Source organism: Eucalyptus grandis, chromosome 7 (assembly GCF_016545825.1).
Source record: "Eucalyptus grandis isolate ANBG69807.140 chromosome 7, ASM1654582v1, whole genome shotgun sequence".
NCBI classification, from domain to species: domain Eukaryota; kingdom Viridiplantae; phylum Streptophyta; class Magnoliopsida; order Myrtales; family Myrtaceae; genus Eucalyptus; species Eucalyptus grandis.
Genome location: NC_052618.1, coordinates 13,249,414 through 13,267,717, shown reverse-complemented (window position 1 = coordinate 13,267,717; position 18,304 = coordinate 13,249,414). Strand labels below are relative to the sequence as shown.

The 18,304-nt window shown below is 36.3% G+C and overlaps 1 protein-coding gene and 1 long non-coding RNA gene across 2 annotated transcripts in view; both read right to left on the bottom strand.

Moving 5' to 3' along the window:
- Nucleotides 1-4,757: 4,757 nt before the first annotated feature.
- Nucleotides 4,758-5,921, bottom strand: LOC120295861 (calmodulin-binding protein 60 C-like). Its single transcript, XM_039317464.1, has 3 exons — nucleotides 5,914-5,921; nucleotides 5,147-5,649; nucleotides 4,758-4,846 (listed from the first exon to the last, which is right to left on the bottom strand). The coding sequence occupies exons 1-3, from the start codon at nucleotides 5,919-5,921 to the stop codon at nucleotides 4,758-4,760; spliced, it is 600 nt and encodes a 199-aa protein (XP_039173398.1).
- A 1,890-nt stretch (nucleotides 5,922-7,811) lies between these two features.
- LOC120296338 overlaps nucleotides 7,812-18,304 on the bottom strand; it is a 75,697-nt gene continuing 65,204 nt past the window's right edge. The window contains exon 3 of the long non-coding RNA XR_005553286.1: nucleotides 7,812-7,846. This is a non-coding gene — a long non-coding RNA (uncharacterized LOC120296338). The remainder of the gene's footprint in view (nucleotides 7,847-18,304) is intronic.

Below are 18,304 nucleotides of genomic sequence, written 5' to 3'. Positions count from 1 at the left end.
GTAATGTTGATACCGGCGCTCTTTTAATGGAATAGCAATAGGATTTCTATCTAGATGGTTCGGTGGTTGAAGTTCAAAAACAACTTCAAGTGCACCGAGAAAGTTGCTTGCCTTCAAAATTTCTAGGCTCAAGAGTCGTCCTAGAATGCAAGAAGGAACAAGGTTCACTAGCTTATTGCATCCATCCACGTAAAGGGATTTAAGATTAAGGAAAGAATTTGCGGCGACTTGGCGTCCCATATCATCTCGATGTTATCCAAGCTACGGATATTTAATGCCTCCAAGCTAGGAAATGCAACCTTTAATATTCACTCACGAAATTGGTCATTGAGTCAATCATGAACTTTCAAGATGTACATATATATGAGTGCCAAGATATAATTAGGAATTCACGTAATTGATAATTCTATCTTAATTTACTTAAGGGAAAGAAGAATGAAGTAAAAAAGTTAGTCAAAAAAATCTCCATACTAATGCTGATGACTCTAGGACGAGAAGGCTATTGGAATTAGTCGAGACAAAACAAAAAAGTAGAAATTCGAATAGATTACGTTGACAATGGATAAAATGGTAATTTGGATATGCTCATATAACTATCATATGTAATCACATTAGCATCTCATAATCCCAAGCTTAAATAGAATCTCTCAACTCTTGAATTTCATTAATTTCCCATAATAGTGGAATAAACTTTGTGCTTTTTTTTTCCCTAGCCCAAGAATGAAATAGGTAGTATACGTAACGATTGTTAAATCACTCAGAGACGGTTCTTTAAGTTACAATATGGATGAAACTCTGCAATGAAATTGCAGTACATTTAGAGAAGTCTTTGAATGGATCACTTTGGTCTTGCGATTCTGTAAAGCTAAAATGGGTGATTTCGAAGCCTTGGACCCAAGAGATCTTTGCTCGCCTTGGCGATAGAGATGGCAGATTCCTTTTGCTTGTGCAATTACGAGAAAGTAAAGCTTTCTTTGATTGGAAAAATAACCGAGATCTTGCAAGTGCAAACATAGTCAAGTGAGCATCTTAAAGGCCCTTTCATCTCTAGCCTCTTGAACTTTACTGCTCACTTTCCTCTCAAATGTATTTTCAATTGCTTTCAATGTACTTGCATGCAATGTCCAAGCCGTGTGTATGAAATCGCTAAGAGTTTTAAGTTTTTTGAAAATCGAAAGCTTTTAGAGATCGATTGGTGGTTTGTATTTTGCATTACCTATTCATTCTTAGTACAGGTATTATAAGAGATGTTCAACCATCTTTATGAAAACTATCTCTCGGAGAAAAATTTCAACTCAAACATATGGGCCATTTGAAACATAAATGCCTGTATGCTACTCAATTTCTTTTAGATTACAAATTGAAGAACTTCCAAGATGTAAATAGACGGTGCCAAGGGAGAGGAGGTATTCAATTGCAAAAAGAAAATAAAGTAAAATACAAAATAGAAGGAAAAAAATCTCCTGTAATGTCATTTGTTATTCCCTTGAAGTATTTCATATAAATACAGAAAAGTTTCCAAAATTCTGATTAAAAACGACAAGGAATTTTCACTAGTCTTTCCATGGGAAAATCGCTTAAAATTGAGAGCTTAATTGGATAGTGAGCCGGTTTTATTCCATCTCGAAAGTTTTCCTTTAGAAATGGGTTAGCAAAGGGAAGCATTGCTTATCTCTCGTAATATATAATAAAACAAACCACAACACTTACGACGTCAAATTTTGGCCCAAAAGTTCAAATTATTTGCATGCCCGGTGTCTAATCGAACTAACCATATATGAATTTGACAGTTTGCAAATTGGGAGATTGGGATATGCTCCTATAGCAATCACATAATCACATTACTCTCCTGCAGATTCAATTTTAATCAAATCTTCCCTCTCTTCAATTTAGTTCCTTACCTAAAACAATCAAGTCACATTTTATATGATGTATTTAATGTCAAGGAAAATGTCCCATCTTTCCATTTTTAGCATAACATCAGTCATTAAGTACCACAAATATTGAAAGCACATGACATGTGGGGTGATCTTACGATGGCACAAGTGTGTTCTCTAATTTGAACGAAATTAGCCTATGCCTTTTTAAGGGGGATAGACGAGTATGATTTGATACATCGACATTGACAAGAACTTTGGTCAATATTTGAAGAATATATGATGTTTCAATTTTGTAATTTTACTATGGATTCAAGGAGAGTTGTAAAAAATTTTTACATCTTCATGTATAGAGCTATTTGTATGAGATGCTTGGCTATGATCTTAGTCATCAATTCAAATATTAACCATAAAAAGCAAAACAAATACTCTTGGGTCATACCTTTTCTACCAAGAAGAGAGGCATTTATCAACGTGGCATCTCATTCTCAAGGTGCGATCCAAGTATCTCACTTTGTCACAACCATGCACCCTTAATCTCTTCAATGCCTAGCCAATGGGAAGTATATGTTCCAATGTAGAGGCACTTCAACTCTCTCGAATACTTAAGCTCAAGAGTGGTTAACTTTTGGGAATACAAACCTAGGAACTAGTCCATCTTCCTTTTCGATGATTTCTGCAATGCCACATTGATCGATCTTCAACTCCTCAAGTTGCATGAGATCTTTGGCTATTGAGGTTGGAAACGAGAGAAGAAAGGCTCTCGCATCTAGAAACGCTGTAGAACGTAGACCTTGGAACTTAACTTGACCGGGGAGTTTTATCCCATACACACTTTAGCTTTGGTAATGTTGATACCGTCGGCTCTTTTAATGGAATAGCAATAGGATTTCTATCTAGATGGTTCGGTGGTTGAAGTTCAAAAGCAACTTCAAGTGCACCGCATGATTTGCTTGCCTTCAAAATTTCTAGGCTCAAGAGTCGTCCTAGAATGCAAGAAGGAACAAGGTTCACTAGCTTATTGCATCCATCCACATAAAGGGATTTAAGATTATGGAAAGAATCCTCAGCGACTTGATTGTCCCATATCATCTCGATGTTATCCAAGCTCTGAGATATTTAATGCCTCCAAGCTAGGAAATGCAACTGCGGTATTCACTCACGAATTTGTCATTGAGTCAATCATGAACTTTCAAGATGTGCATATATATGAGTGCCAAGATATAATTAGGTTAACTGATAATTTATCTTAATTCTGGAAGGGAAAAAGAATGAATAAAAAAAAGTTAGTCAAAAATCTCCATACTATGTCGTGACTCTAGGACGAGAAGGCTATTGGAATTAGTCGAGACAAAACAAAAAGTAGAAATTAATAGATTCTTGACAATGGATAAAATGGTAATTTGGATATGCTCATATAACTATCATATGTAATCACATTAGCATCTCATAATCCCAAGCTTAAATAGAATCTCTCAACTCTTGAATTTCATTAATTTCCCATAATAGTGGAATAAACTTTGTGCTTTTTTTTTCCTAGCCAAGAATGAAATAGGTAGTATACGTAACGATTGTTAAATCACTCGGAGAGACGGTTCTTTAAGTTACAATATGGATGAAACTCTCGCAATGAAATTGCAGTACACTTAGAGAAAAAGCCTTTGAATGGATCACTTTGGTCTTGCGATTCCGTAGCTAAAATGGATTTCAAGCCTTGGACCCAAGAGATCTTTGCTCGATTTGGCGATAGAGATGGCTCGAGATTCCTTTGCTTGTGCGATTACAAGAAAGTAAAGCTTTCTTTGATTGAAAACAAAACCTAGAGATCTTGCAAGTGCAAACATAGTCAAGTGAGCATCTTAAAGGCCCTTTCATCTCTAGCCTCTTGAACTTTACTGCTCACTTTCCTCTCAAATGTATTTTCAATTGCTTTCAATGTACTTGCATGCAATGTCAAGCCGTGTGTATGAAATCGCTAAGAGTTTTAAGTTTTTGTGAAAATCGAAAGCTTTTAGAGATCCTGATTGGTGGTTTGTATTTTGCATTACCTATTCATTCTTGAATGCAGTATTATAAGAGATGTTCAACCATCTTTATGAAAACTATCTACTGGAAAAATTTCAACTCAAACATATGGGCCATTTAAACATAAAATGCCTGTATGCTACTCAATTTCTTTTAGATTACAAATTGAAGAACTTCCAAGATGTAAATATAGACGGTGCCAAGGGAGAGGGAGATTATTCAATTGCACAAAAGAAAATAAAAGTAAATACAAAATAGAAGGAAAAATCTCCAAGCTGTAATGTCATTTGTTATTCCCTTGAAGTATTTCATATAAATACAGAAAAGTTTCCTAAAATTCTGATTAAAAACGACAAGGGAATTTTCTAGCTTTCCATGGGAAAATCGCTTAAAATTGAGAGCAATTGGATAGTGAGCTCTGGGTTTATTCCATCTCGAAAGTTTTTCCTTAGAAATGGGTTAGCAAGGAAGCATTGCTTATCTGTGTATATAATAAAACAAACCACACAACACTTACGACGTCAAATTTTGGCCCAAAAGTTCAAATTATTTGCATACTTGAGTGTCTAATCGTAACTAACCATATGAATTACAGATTTGCAAATTGGGAGATTGGGATATGCTCTATAGCAATCACATAATCACATTACTCATCGCGTATTCCGAATTTTAATCAAATCTTCCCTCTCTTCAATTTAGTTCCTTACTAAAACAATCAAGTCACATTTTATATGATGTATTTAATGTCAAGGAAAATGTCCCATCTTTCTCACTAAGTGCTTACCTCCTTCAGTTTCATGGGGTCCGTAAACAATTGAAGTAGAAAGTCCCCCACTTTATGTATTCCGGCTTCACTCAGTTTTGGTGATATTTCCCATCCTTGGCAATCATCTTCAACCTCCAGATCTCATCGCCAAATGCAGGTATGTCATGTTTCTTGGATGCTGTAAATGGTCAGAACAAATACAGTAAGGTTCCAGTCACTATTAGATTGACAAGTAGAAGCAAACTTCTTTAGGCATGCAGACTCTCTCCTGAAAATGATCGAAAATGTCAATGTTTGCTAATGACAAAGAAGCCAATCATTTTTCATTTATCAGAACTTTCGTTGGAGATGTAAAGGTTCGTAGGAAATGAAGCTCTCAATTAAAAGTTGAAGACTGGATATCCAAAACCATGTTTATGGCCACTCATTAAGGAAGGACAAGGTTTATATGTACTGTAACGAACTATGAAAGACTTACATTCTCCTCTATGTTCCTTGACACGGAAGGCATCTGTTTTGGCTTCTCGGATTCGCGTATTCCCACAATAACCCGATGCCTTCTTAAGCCCTATCCTAAATCTTTTACTCCTATTCCAGCTAGAATTGTCAGTAAATATCAGTTCTCCCAGCTCCCCAATACCTCCCTTGAGTGTCACTTGGAGATCTCCCGTCAAAAGCAGCCCCTTTTGTTGACGCTCTTTAACCATGAATTTCTCGAACTCTTCATGAGCCCAGTCATCCTCATCATCTTTGTTGAAGTCACCTTCAAGCACAACGACATCCAACTTAATGGAGGATTCCAGGCCTGATGTAATGACATCCCCTGTATTCGCATCGATCAAGGCAACGGAAATGCGAGCACCCCCAACTCCCCGTAGTTTCCTTCCAGTAAACAGAGGATCTGACAGTTTGGTTTGAAATTGAAGCCGTAAGTTCCTCACATCATTTATTCCCGTAGATCTAGCATCAATCCTGCATTCCCTTCAGAAGCCAACCATTAGAAATAAGAACAGGTATAGAAGCAGAAAAATTGGAAAAGTAATGACACAGAGTGACAAAATGCCAAATACCTCACTTGGACAAGTCTTGTGCAGGTGAAGTACAAGGATAAATAGATGCATAGTCTCGAGAGTATAACAATGCAAATTTTTGAAAAATAAAACTAAACAAAGTTAAATGCTGCACTGCTATCAAGCTAAAAATGATTATGTTCTAAATTGGAGCATTGACAATTTGGCGCAAGACCTAGTCATTCTCGCCTAACTTTCACTGAGCTCTGACCGCTTGCTTTGGGGTGTTAGTGGTAAGTCGGACCATTATTCCCCCATTAAAAAAAAAAAAAAAATCAACAATGCATAACCGGTCAATACTAAACATAAAGCCTTTCTCAATTGGCATCACCAGGGAAATGCATTCATACCTTCCGAAGTGGGGAGAGTGAATAATTGAAAGCTCCACCAGTTCCTTCTGTTCAATTCCACCAACAGAAGAATTGCCAAAATTAAAAAGACATCAAAAAAATGAAGCAGAAGTTTATACAAAACAATCCATTCAATCAAAAGGAGTTGAAAAACTTGTTATACCATTTGTTCTCAAAAGCAACTTATGAAACACCTTATTGAGCTAAGTTTTCAGGCACATTTGAAATCATAGTGTCCATCAAACAATAGCTTTATACATAGCTTATATGAACAACTTGTTTCATTCCAAGTCTATGCAAAAATTTGCACGTGCTTTAGGATGGTTATGATTCAGCTTTAGGTTAGAAGGCCACAGGTGCAGATGTTATTAAAGCAAATGAATGGAGATGGCCTCCAGCAAGGTCTGATGACCTGCTTGAAACTCAGATGGCTTTCTGTGGGTTGATTTCTCCATATTCTGGCTCTGTGGACAAAGTGGTATTTACTGGATCATCTAGGGGCTCTTTCTCTGTAAAGGAGGCTTGGAAACTAGTGAGGAAATGTGGGAACAAAGTGACTTAGAACCCATTGGACAGGATGAAACTTGGTGAGATATTTATTGCACTTGCTTGCTATGCTGACAACATGAAGAATCTTGAATGCACTAGTTCTTAGTGAGTATTCTCAAAGTAGATTTTGGTAACAAGTTTAGAGCTGCTTTTGTGTCCTAGATCTGCAAGTGACTGGAAGGATGAATTTACTTGGGCCTTGCAGAGCATGAAGGACAATAGTTTGAAGGTACTAGTGAGGAAATTAGCCTGGAATGCAACAATTTAGTATCTCTGGAGAGAGTATAAATGAAGTATGAACAGGTGTCCCCTGTAGCTTCTTGTGTCCTTGATGCAGTCCCCTCCACCCACCCCCGCCCCCCCGGGCGGGCGCGGGTAAAAGTCCCTTTAGAAGCTATGATTCAGGAAAGAGATGAGACAATTACTGCTGATGTCAAGTGTTAGTGCAGAAATTGGAAGTTCATGTTGCCTAACTTTGCTGTAATCTGGTGGCATGCTTTTGAGTTTTCATCTTGTTTTTGTGAGTAGCATTTTGCTGTTGGTACTAGAAGTGTAGATGCACGAGACTAAAATGTAATGTTGTCATTTGGTGTGTGGTACCATTATATTGAAAGTCAACTTGATGAATTAATTTCGAGATATAAGGCTTTCTAACAGGTTTTTCAAAAGGATCTCCCGTTCTTCTGATCCAGCAGGAAGAAAGTCTGCCGTGGTAATCACACAGTGGCGAATGGAAGGACCGTCACTCAATGGTTTAAAGTTACTCAAGGGATGACAGATTAATGAATCACCAAAAGTTCACATCAATGGGAAGGTTCGGCAGCTTGATGTTGGCTGAATATGTGGTACAATATGCTGTAATGGACTTGTATAGGATGTAATCCTCCCATGTTTTCTTTCCACAGGTTATGCAATGAAATGAATGTTTGCTTATAGGAGAAAAAAGTTGTGCAAAGTTCATGCTCAATAGATACCGTTCAAACAGTAAACATAAATCAATTATCTAACAACGGAATTGTTGGTCAATAAGTTCATTCAATCAATTCTTGACATGCACAGGGAAAAAAAAACTCATATCTGAAGTGTTGATGGAAACATGTTTGAGAAAGTGCAAATTTTATAAATTCTGTTTGTCTTACCAGTTTCTGAAAAGAATTCTCCACTGAATGCATCCGTTGTACTATAGCTTTGAGAGAATTCCCAGTACAACTACACCATGAAAAATAACACCATGAGCAACTGCTGTCCTGTGGACTTATTCAAAAGAAATAGACATATATTTATATGGAACATTTTAGTTACTTGTACAAATGAATGTTAGACCTCATTACTTTGTAAAAAGATAGATATCAGACTCACCAAATGCATTCCCTCAATCTAAGGTGCCACAGAAAATTCAATGTAAAGCTGGTCTATCTGGTACTTACGGAAGCACGTAAAGTTAATTAGCAGCTATCAGCAAATGCACCGTCCTTTTGGTGTTTAACAGTAAAATGTATGTGCAGGTATATGATACTCAACTGTTTTTGTTAGTGACACAGTACACGTGGAAATTCTACCGGAGGAATTAACTGTTGTGGAAAAGATACTACCAACAAACCAAATGAAATATATTTACCTTTGACAATATTCGGCTGAGTGAGATTTCGCAGGCTCTGGTTCCTCTCCGTACTGTCCAGGAAAGAGCAATAGCAAAGAATTACATTGCAAGAAAAATCTGTGACGTATTCATTCCACTCAATCCTTCTACATGCAAATTGAAATTGTCATAGACCACATTTTCCAAGATTCAAGGAGACATTTATATCCAGGGCACTTCACTGAAAATTTGTGTCTTTTCGTGTTCCATCTTTACAAAACGACATGAAAAACCTAAGTCGTGTTCTTAGTGCAATTACTTCACATGAAAAGCCTAGAACGGTCAGCAAGCCATTTCTACCACTCAAACGAGACTTCTCTTTACATCTCACAGCAATTTCTAATGCGAATTTCTATCAGGAAACTGACTAGAAGGTCAGAAATGATCCAACCGCTTCTAATTAAAGAGATCAGCAATTGAAATACGATGAAGACTATAGAATCTATGTCCAAGCTGGCTACGTTACTCATCTTACCACTCTCTGGGCATCCTCCTCCGTCGAGCAGCTCCCCAGCACGAGATTCCTCTTGGATCTGTTCCATGATTGACTGTGTGAAGATCATCATAAAAACACAAGCAAGATAGGATAATTTGGCAAACAGGACAGCAAAGTAACCCGATGACAATAACAGCTTGCTTACTAGGTAAAAAGCCTTAACAGAGTTTAATTGAAATAAGAAGGAAGTACTGTGATCGGCTAATGCGAATTCGCATAACAGATTAGAGACGACACCATTTCGAGCCTTTAAGATACATTTGATAACATTACTGTTCCGAAAAATAATTTATTTTCATAAATAATATTTTTCGATTTCTATTGCCTAGAATAATTTATGAGTAAAAAAATCAGTACAAAATTTCTATTCTCGCAATAGAAAAAGAATAAAAATACATTTGATATGACTTACGAATTTGTTTATAACTTAGAATTTCTTTTAATTTAAAAAAAAAATAGATTTTTCCCTTTTTCCCTCTCTTCTTCTTCGTCCTCCTCCTCAAGCCAGTGGCCGGTGCCAAGGAAGAAGTTACTTTTTATAGAAAATGACTTATTTATAGAAATTGTTCCCGAGAACAAGTAGTTACCCTTTTTTTATTTCTTATTTTTGTTCTAAATCTATTACCCGAGTACTTTTCTATTCCAGATAATAGAAAAATTAATTGTCATTATCAAACGGATTTTTTTTTTTGTTTTTGTTTCGGGAACAGAAAAACATAAATTATGAGAAATGGGCCTTAGTAGCACAAATTCACAAACAAAAAACTGAACGAAAGTGATTCGAAACAGTCATGAGGCAAAAGCTAATCGATGTCATACTTCAACACACTTGGCCACATTACTCATTTCAAGAACCTTCAACTCAAGAACCCCTCAAAGGATTTCCCGCAAGTAAAGCTAAAAACTAACACACGATCATCAAACTTACTCGGTTGGAGTGAAGCGTGGCTTCTTGAATTGACTCGGTTGACCTGAAGAAGAGGAGGCCGAAGCTCTCTTTGCCATGGACGCGACCTTTCTGTTCTTCTATGGAGCTTATCAAGAAACAGGGAAAGTGTCTGAATCTTCTTGGGCAATGTTCGGTAGCCGAAAGAAAGTGGTAGAGAAAGGAATCAGACGGGGCAGTTTTATAGACGAACCCTCGTCATGAAGCAGTTGGCACATGCATTTCTTTTTTCTTTTTTTTGGTCGGTGGCACACGCATTTCCAAGAAGAGTGACTCGTGCGCATTTCCGCGAAACGTTGCCGACTTTAAAATATTCCTTTTCTCCGATTTTACTAACTTGCACACTTTTAACTTTGTTAAGCCGCATGTACAATTTTGTTTTTTTTTTTTTTTCCTTTTCACGTTTTTACCTATTAAATAATTTGAACTATTTTTTTCCTTTAACGTGGAGTTTAAGCTAAATCTTTTCAGCTTGATCCTTAATCCATAGATAACACACTTGAAGATTAGTTATCTATGTGTGGCTTTAAACAAGCGGCAGAAAATTCAATTAATCACTTCTAAGCACACTTCATTATAACTTATGAATTGAAAAAACTAACGAATGCGCATTATAATAATTAATTTGAAATATATAAGTGTATGAGATATTGAATTGATGATGTCGAATGATTTATTGCTGCCAGATTTACATATCTTTTTTAATACTATTAATGTAAAATCATGACAACACAATTTTATAATTGGGTTAATATCACGAAAAACTCCAAACCAATACACATATAACAAATTTATTTAAAATAACTACAAAAAAACTCCAAATTAGTATACTTGTGATAAATTTACCCCAAAACTAATTTTTTGATCGCCAAAAATGCTAAATTGTTATATTTGTGACAAATATACCATCTGTTAAATTGAATTAATGCCACAAAATTGAAACGAAGAGTAAAATCGCAAATTAATACACAAGTCAATGGTCACGTGTCATCCAACACAATAATTCGATAGTAAAATTTAATGGAAACTAATATAAGGTAATTTATTACAAGTGTATTAGTTTAGACTAAATTTTGGATTTTTGGTAGTTCAAAAATTAATTTATGATGCGAAAGAGCTTTATAAAGAGAGTTGCTTACTACAAACAGCAAGATGCCTGCCCCACTAGTATGATTTTATTGATCACTAGTCCTTACTTTCAGTTACTGGCATACTAATTTAGAATTTGTGCAGTATTAACCCTTTACAATTATACTTATAGCAACACCAAATCTTTTTGATACACTTCAAACAAAACTCCAGTGTTTCGTAAAACTATATATTCCTTAAAAGTTAGAGATTTAATTGTCGGCGATGGAATTGTATGGATAAAATTCTTAGACGCCATAAACACTTTTGGCACCAGATTTTGTGTATCTTGGCTTTCTCTATTTATTTACACTTGCCTTTACCAATATATATACTTTCAGAGAGAGAGAGAGAGAGAGAGAAGAGAGAGAATGGGTGTGGAGACCTTCTTCAGTAGTAGAGTGATTAAATTAAAAGATTTGCAAACCTAAGCCAGCGAAATGGGTCAATAATAGATCAAAAAAATAAAAAGTGGGGTCAATGCCAAAGGCTTTCTTGGAGTTCAAGCTCATCCTCACATGTGCTCCAGTGGCGTGCAACAGGTGACATGAAAATATTTCGACAAATATCCCCGATTTTTGAAAATTGAAATTGCAACCCTCATCCAGTTAGAGGGTGTGCTGGATAAAAATCAAAAGTTTAGGCTATAAAGGATATTATTTCTTCAAAATTTTGTAATTCATCTCCTCTCTTCTTCTTCTTCTTCTTTTTTCTTTAGGTCAACATTTTGAAGGTCCGATATTATGTCCATTTCGTTCAAAAGCGCGCACACGAACCCACGAACGACGCCCACCCATATGGATACCTGGAATTCAGGGAATGTCCGATCGCCCTTTACAAACATGAAGGACGGACCCTTCAACCGAAAGTCCCGATTTTCTTAAGAAAAAATTTAATTTGATAAAATTTTCGCCGAACAAATATAATAACAAAGTACTTAGGATCGTGGACTGGTCAAATCGAGAGTTTCATAAAGTCTCAATTAGCAGCCTTTAGTTGAGTAATTTAGGATAGTCTCATCCTATATTACGTCATTTTTTATGCGACTTAATTAAAGATGCGTTTATTTGAGAGAAAGTATCTTTTTTGGAAATTTATTTTCTAGACTTTCATAGAGCACCCGTTTGGTGTGCGGTCGGAAAATGAGTTAATCGAAAACACTTTTCGATTAACGAAAATAGTCATGCATAAATTTAGAAAAATGAAACTAAATCTAAAAAGATGAAAACACTTTCTAGAATTGCTGATCTCAAATATTTTAATATTTTAATTTCATTTTTTTTTTATTTTATTTTTTTTTCTAGTTTTTCATTTTCCTTCTTCTTCGTCTTGTGCCAGTCATTGGCTAGGTGATCTTGACCTCACTGGCCCACCACTATGACTGATAACCAGCCGTCGCCAAAGCTCAGCAACCAACAGAAAGGAAGAAAAATAAAATTGGTTAAAATGTTCAATTTTTTTTTTTTTTGCCATGACATTAAAGTTACTATATCTTCTTGGTTACATTTCATCAAATAAAGGAAAACAATCAACCTTTTAAAAAAATTATATCTTGAAAAGTTTTCTTTTTATCATGAAATTCTCCTGGAACAAATTCACCCTCAGATTTTTCGTGCTTTGTTACGAAAGGGAAGCGCCCAAAAAACGCGAGATGACGCGGATGTTGCATCGATTGTGCAGCAAGTAGCCAGGAGCACGATGACCACCTTATTAAGATTCCCTCTCAGGTTGAGTTTCTCCAGCGGAAGAAGCATCTCGATCCGTCCATCGCTTTCTTTCGTCTCGTCATTGTGGCGATCGAACTTTGTCTTTCGCCGACTCGAATTTCCTCCCCCAAGTTTGGACAGGTGGTTTGTCTTCGCCGTCGTGTGTACGCGCGTGCGTGTCCCGCGGAGAGAGAGAGAGAAGAAGCGCGTGACTAACACATGTAATTTTCCGGAAAAATCTGGCAATTTTCCTGGAAAACGCTGCAGGCTGCTTCCGCGCTTTCGGCTTTCATACAACCAGCCAAAAAGCCTGGCGTGTTTCTGTTGCCCGATCATTATTAGCTAAGTAGCATCAACACTCAATAACGAAAATGCGACACGACACGACATGTCAATACATCATTTTTTTTAAAATAAAAAATTCCGACACGTTAAAATATATTGTATATTAAATGAATATTTATGTTTTTAATTAATTTGATTCAAATTCATAATTAATTAATTAACTAAAAAAAAGAGTCTATAATAAATTTATACTAATAATATTAATAAATAAATTCATTGGAAATTCAAAAGATATATTCATAATTAATACATATACATGTTTGAAAACATGTTTTTAACTTTAACAAAAGTTATTGATGAAACTAAGGACTAATGGAACATTAAAATCAACTTATTTAAATAAATCCATGATCTTCTACGATAACCAAAATTTATCATCTTTCAAAATTCAATACTTTTATTTTTCAAAATTATTTTTAAATTTCATTTATTTATTTTTCCGATAAAAGAAGTCCCCGGGGTCCACCCCAACCCCCACTCCCTTCTTTCCTTCATCTATTTCCCCCCACCTCCAAATTTATTTCACTTTACTTTCCCCCCCCCCACCAGGCTGTCACTTCCCCCCTCCCTCCAAAATGAAAAATCTCACCATTAGAGTCCCCCTTTTTTTTTATTCCTTTTGAGTTTCCTTATCAAAAACCCTAGCTAGCGCTCTCCTTCTCCTCCTCCTCCTTGTCGCTCACCGCACGACCCCCTTCCTCTCCTCTTCCTCTCGATCCTTCTCCTCCTCCTCCTGGTCGCACGACCCCCTTCCTCTCATCTTCCTCTCCTCTTCCTCTCAATCATTCTCCTCCTCCTCTTGGTCACACGACCCCCCTCCTCTCCTCTTCCTCTCGATCTGTGCGTGCTCTCGGTCCTTGTCACAATCGTTTACTACCTTGCCTTGATCATTCCTCCCTTGCAACTGCAACCTCATTGTCGACCTATCGTAGCATCACTGTGGCAGCCCTCGCCTCAATCTCTACTCTTTCTCTGGCCGTCTCTCACCATCGTGGGCTCGCCGTCACTTGCAGCCTTGTCTCTACTCCCTCGCCCTCGCCTCGACCCTCCATCGTCTTCTGGACATGCGTGTTGAAACATGTTGAGAAAAGTTGATCATGTGTCAGAAAATTGGATACGAGAGCGTGTCGACGTGTCCAACACGCTTCGACACGTGTCGGACATGACACGAAAGCACGTGCAACGTGTCCGTGCTTCATAAACTACCAATATACTCCTACTGGCAAAAAAATAAAGAAGCTTTGATCAAACCGAGACATCAACAATGGTTTGTACTCCTTTTTGGATCGGACTAGATCGAATTACGAATTCTTAGACAAGCATGAGCCTACCAATGATTGGACTAGTAGAAGAATTTCAGCTTGTTTGATAACTAAATTAAGTGCTGAAATATTTAAAATTAGGCACAAGTGCCATAATTTTGGCGCTCAATAAGCGTCATAATTTTTTTTCCTCACTTGAGTGTTACAAATTTAAAAAAATCGATCATTTGAATGCCATTGCAATTTACCTTACCAAAAAATCTAATGTAAACATTGTCGTCTTATATGATTTGACCAACATTGATGTATACAAAATTTAAATATTTTTAAATATTTTTTGAATTTTATTTTTTATTTTTGCCCTTTTTTAGGGCCTGTGACCCTCGCCTTCAGCCACAAAGGCACTCGCCGGATCTAGGTGGTCGTGGGCAAGGCTGCCTTTGCGGCCACACTAGGTGAGGGCCTTCACAGCCAAGGCCAACACAACACTTGCCTCTTTGCAATCGGCAAGGATTGTCAGTGACCCTCACTAGCCTTGAAAAAAATACAATAATACTTTAAAAAAGTAAATCGTAAAATTTTAAAAGTTTAAAAAATCCACGTCAGATGGAAAATTAATATAAAAAAAAATCCAAGTAGAATGATTTGCCAAAAATGTCACTGAAATGATATATTTTACTTTGACGTAATACTTAAATGAGCGACTAAAAAAAGTTATGGCACACAATGAGCGCTTACAAAGTTGTGGCACTTGCTTTGTTCTCTCCCTATTTAATTAAGTGGAAAGAGAACACTCCTGGTGCAGTGCAACTAAGGAATAGAAAGACCAGTTTTCTTGTATTGCCGTAAAGGATGCAGAGTATGATTGTTCCCTGTACCATGAAATGCAAAAGCTACTTTTTATACCATCGAAACTATCCACAAGCCGTTTTACATAAGTTTTTCAAGGATTGAGAAAACAAGAGGAGCAGACCAAGATGACGATAGGACACAGTTTGTGTCTGTTACACAAAACACCTTCGGCTAAGCAAAAGCCTCCATTTCTAACCTTCGTATGGCCTCGTAGAATATACTTCTGCTACTATTTCAGTAGTTTACTGATTTGTAATTCAACATCAATATTAAACTAACAGTATGAATGAATGGAGAACATCGAGGGAACTTAGCATCGTGATGTAACAGTGTGTGTGTTCTGAACAATAGCTTTATTGCCTGTGAATAGCAGCAAACAGGCAAGCCTTTATACATAGGACTCAATGGATGTGGTGTCAATTTCTATGGATAATAAGCACAAAATGCATGTGATATCCCAAAATTTGGCTCCCATTTCGAAATATATGAAATGTTTATTTCATTGATACACTTATGGTTATTTTACTCTGAACTGATCACTCACGAGTTAACTAATCTATTAGGTGAGTCCGTAAATGGTTAAAAACATGAAAGACTAGAGAATTCAATCAGAAATCGATTGCTCGACCATAAAAATCAACAAGAGTCAATACTACACTGTTATAAATCAATTAGCGAATAGATATAAGTTGATTCGACGGAAGTAAATAGTTGATTCGTGGATAATTTCACATGGTTACGATATTCGCGTCAAATGACAATAAACCGATTTTTTATTAATATTATATTCATGGTACATAATTAAACCCTCACGATTACATGATAACAAAGGGTTGTCTATGATTCGAAGATGCACAAACGTGAGTCGAAAATTATCGACCACGGGTCAAACGAGCAAGAACCCCTAAAAGTTACCCAATAGATTAGGTAGTACTAAAGTCACGTTCGATCAATTTTTAATCATGAAGTTTAATTCAATTTCAGGTATTGAACTTTTGAGGGTTTCGAGATCTAATTATTGGACGTCGTCTCATTATTCATCGAATTATTGACAACTCCGATAATTTTCGAAAAAGGAATTATCGACCCAAAAAAAGGAAAAGGAAATTCGGATTAAGAGGCAAAATTGGAATTTTTGGATAAAAAATTATTGTTTCTAAGAAACTAGAATTAAGAAGATATTTGGGGACAAAATGCTTGGCATATAGGGTTTTAGGGGCAAGTGGGTGAAGGATATGATGAGTTTTTGGGGAAATATCTTGGTAAACTTCTTTTATCTTCTTTCTTTTTCTTCTCTCTTCTCTCTCTCTCTTTCTCTTCTTCTTCTCTGTCGTTACCTAACCTCAAGTGAACTACCTAAGGTTTGGTTAATAGATTGTTAAGCCTAGATTTAACTCGAGCTCTCCCAAGCTCATACCAATTCGTGACTTATGTTCAAGTTTTTAACATACAACAAATTTTTTAATTATGAGTCGTCACTAATCTATTTTTAGTGGGTCGATTAGAAACCCAAGTAAAGTAATTAGAGATTTATTTTACTCCTAAGAATCAGATTGTGAGTTCGAGGACTTGGTTACGCTATATTTCTCTAACGCCATTTTGGTATATTTTTCTTTTATTTTGAAAAAAAAAATGTTTTGCAGGTAGTTTGAATTGATTTTATTTTACTTTCATAACATGTGAGGTGACCATGTGGGTGCGCAAACCACCAATTTAACACCCAAACAAAGTGACGAATGAATTACAGGACTCACCTCATCGCAACGAAAGCATCTGCAATGTTAGATTAGAATTCACATCGATAGTCCCAAATATGATTTCTAATTAACATGCAATTACTTTTTTGTTTTCACTTATTTAATGAGAACCATGATTTATGCAATGCATGCTACTAATTTAACATGAAATGACATGACATGGCAACATGACCTAGACTATACAACGTAAGTGAAATATTTTGTGTTTTCTTAATGAGCATGCAATCTATCATAAAGAATGAAATTAATTTATTCAAAGATTTTTTTTGGGTATTTTCCATGATATTTGAAATTAGAAAATCATGAAAATTATCTATCCAGATTAAGGTATCATCCAACTTATATTAAGAATCAGGTTAAGCCAAATCTTAATTTAAATTATGATGTTATCTCAACTTGGTAATCCCTATCCTAAAATGTAACCTATCTATATCTAAACTTAATTAATTAGAAAATAAAAACTAAACATGCAATCTTATCATAATATGCAATGACGTACAAAGAATGCCTTAATTCTAGTTTTTTTTAATGAAATTCGAAATTAAAATTGTCACATAATTAAACGTGCATCTTAAATTAATAAAAACAAACCAACATCCAATTTTTTTTTTTGGATTTTTTTTTAATTCGAAATAAAAAATTTCCTATTCTAAATATGCAAAATAACCCTAAAACAAGAAATACTCTAACTCTAACATGAACCTAATTTGAACTCAAATATATTTTTTGGTTTTCTTTTATGAAAACAAAATCAATTCAAATAACACGACAGCAAATCAAGCAAGATAAAATTTATATCCATAAATTAACAAATCATATCTCGCGCATGAGATCGGATTGACCAATTTTAAACAAAATCACGAATCAAATCTCAAGCGTGAGATCGGATTGGTAATTTTTCCGTGCAATTACGAGTCAGATTTCGGGCACAATCTTCAGACTGTGAATCATATGCACGTTGTGAAATTAAAAAAATTTCCCAACTTAAAAGACTACTCAAGATTACGGATATCTTAGCATATCGGGAATTTCAGTCATGTGCATCTACGGATATATCAAATAAGGAAACGGAATTTTTGGAAAAAAAAAAAAAAAAGACAAAATTTTTACCTATTCCGATTATTGACCACGGCTACTCACAACGCGATATAGTGATGCTTGGCGAAGCTCACAGCTTGGACTTGGCTGTCGGGACCGGATTTTTGTGGCGCTCGGCTAGCTGTGGGGGACAGAGGCGGGTGTTGTAACGGCTCCTTCTCGTCGTTGGAGGTGGACACAGCAACTGCGAGGCCTCGGTCCGGTGGTGCGATGGGGAGCGGAACGATAGTCCCAAGGAAGCCGCAAGCCTTAGCGGTGCAAGCTCGACGACGAGGTCAGCAACGCATGGCAATGGGGGGTTGACAACGTCTGGAATGGGGCAGCTTAGTCGTGGTCCACCGAAGAAGAATTTCTTTCTCTGGTCTTTTCTTTTCCTCTGCGTCCGTACGTCCAGCAAAAGAAAACCCCTCCACTTTTGTTTCCTATTCATCGGTGGGC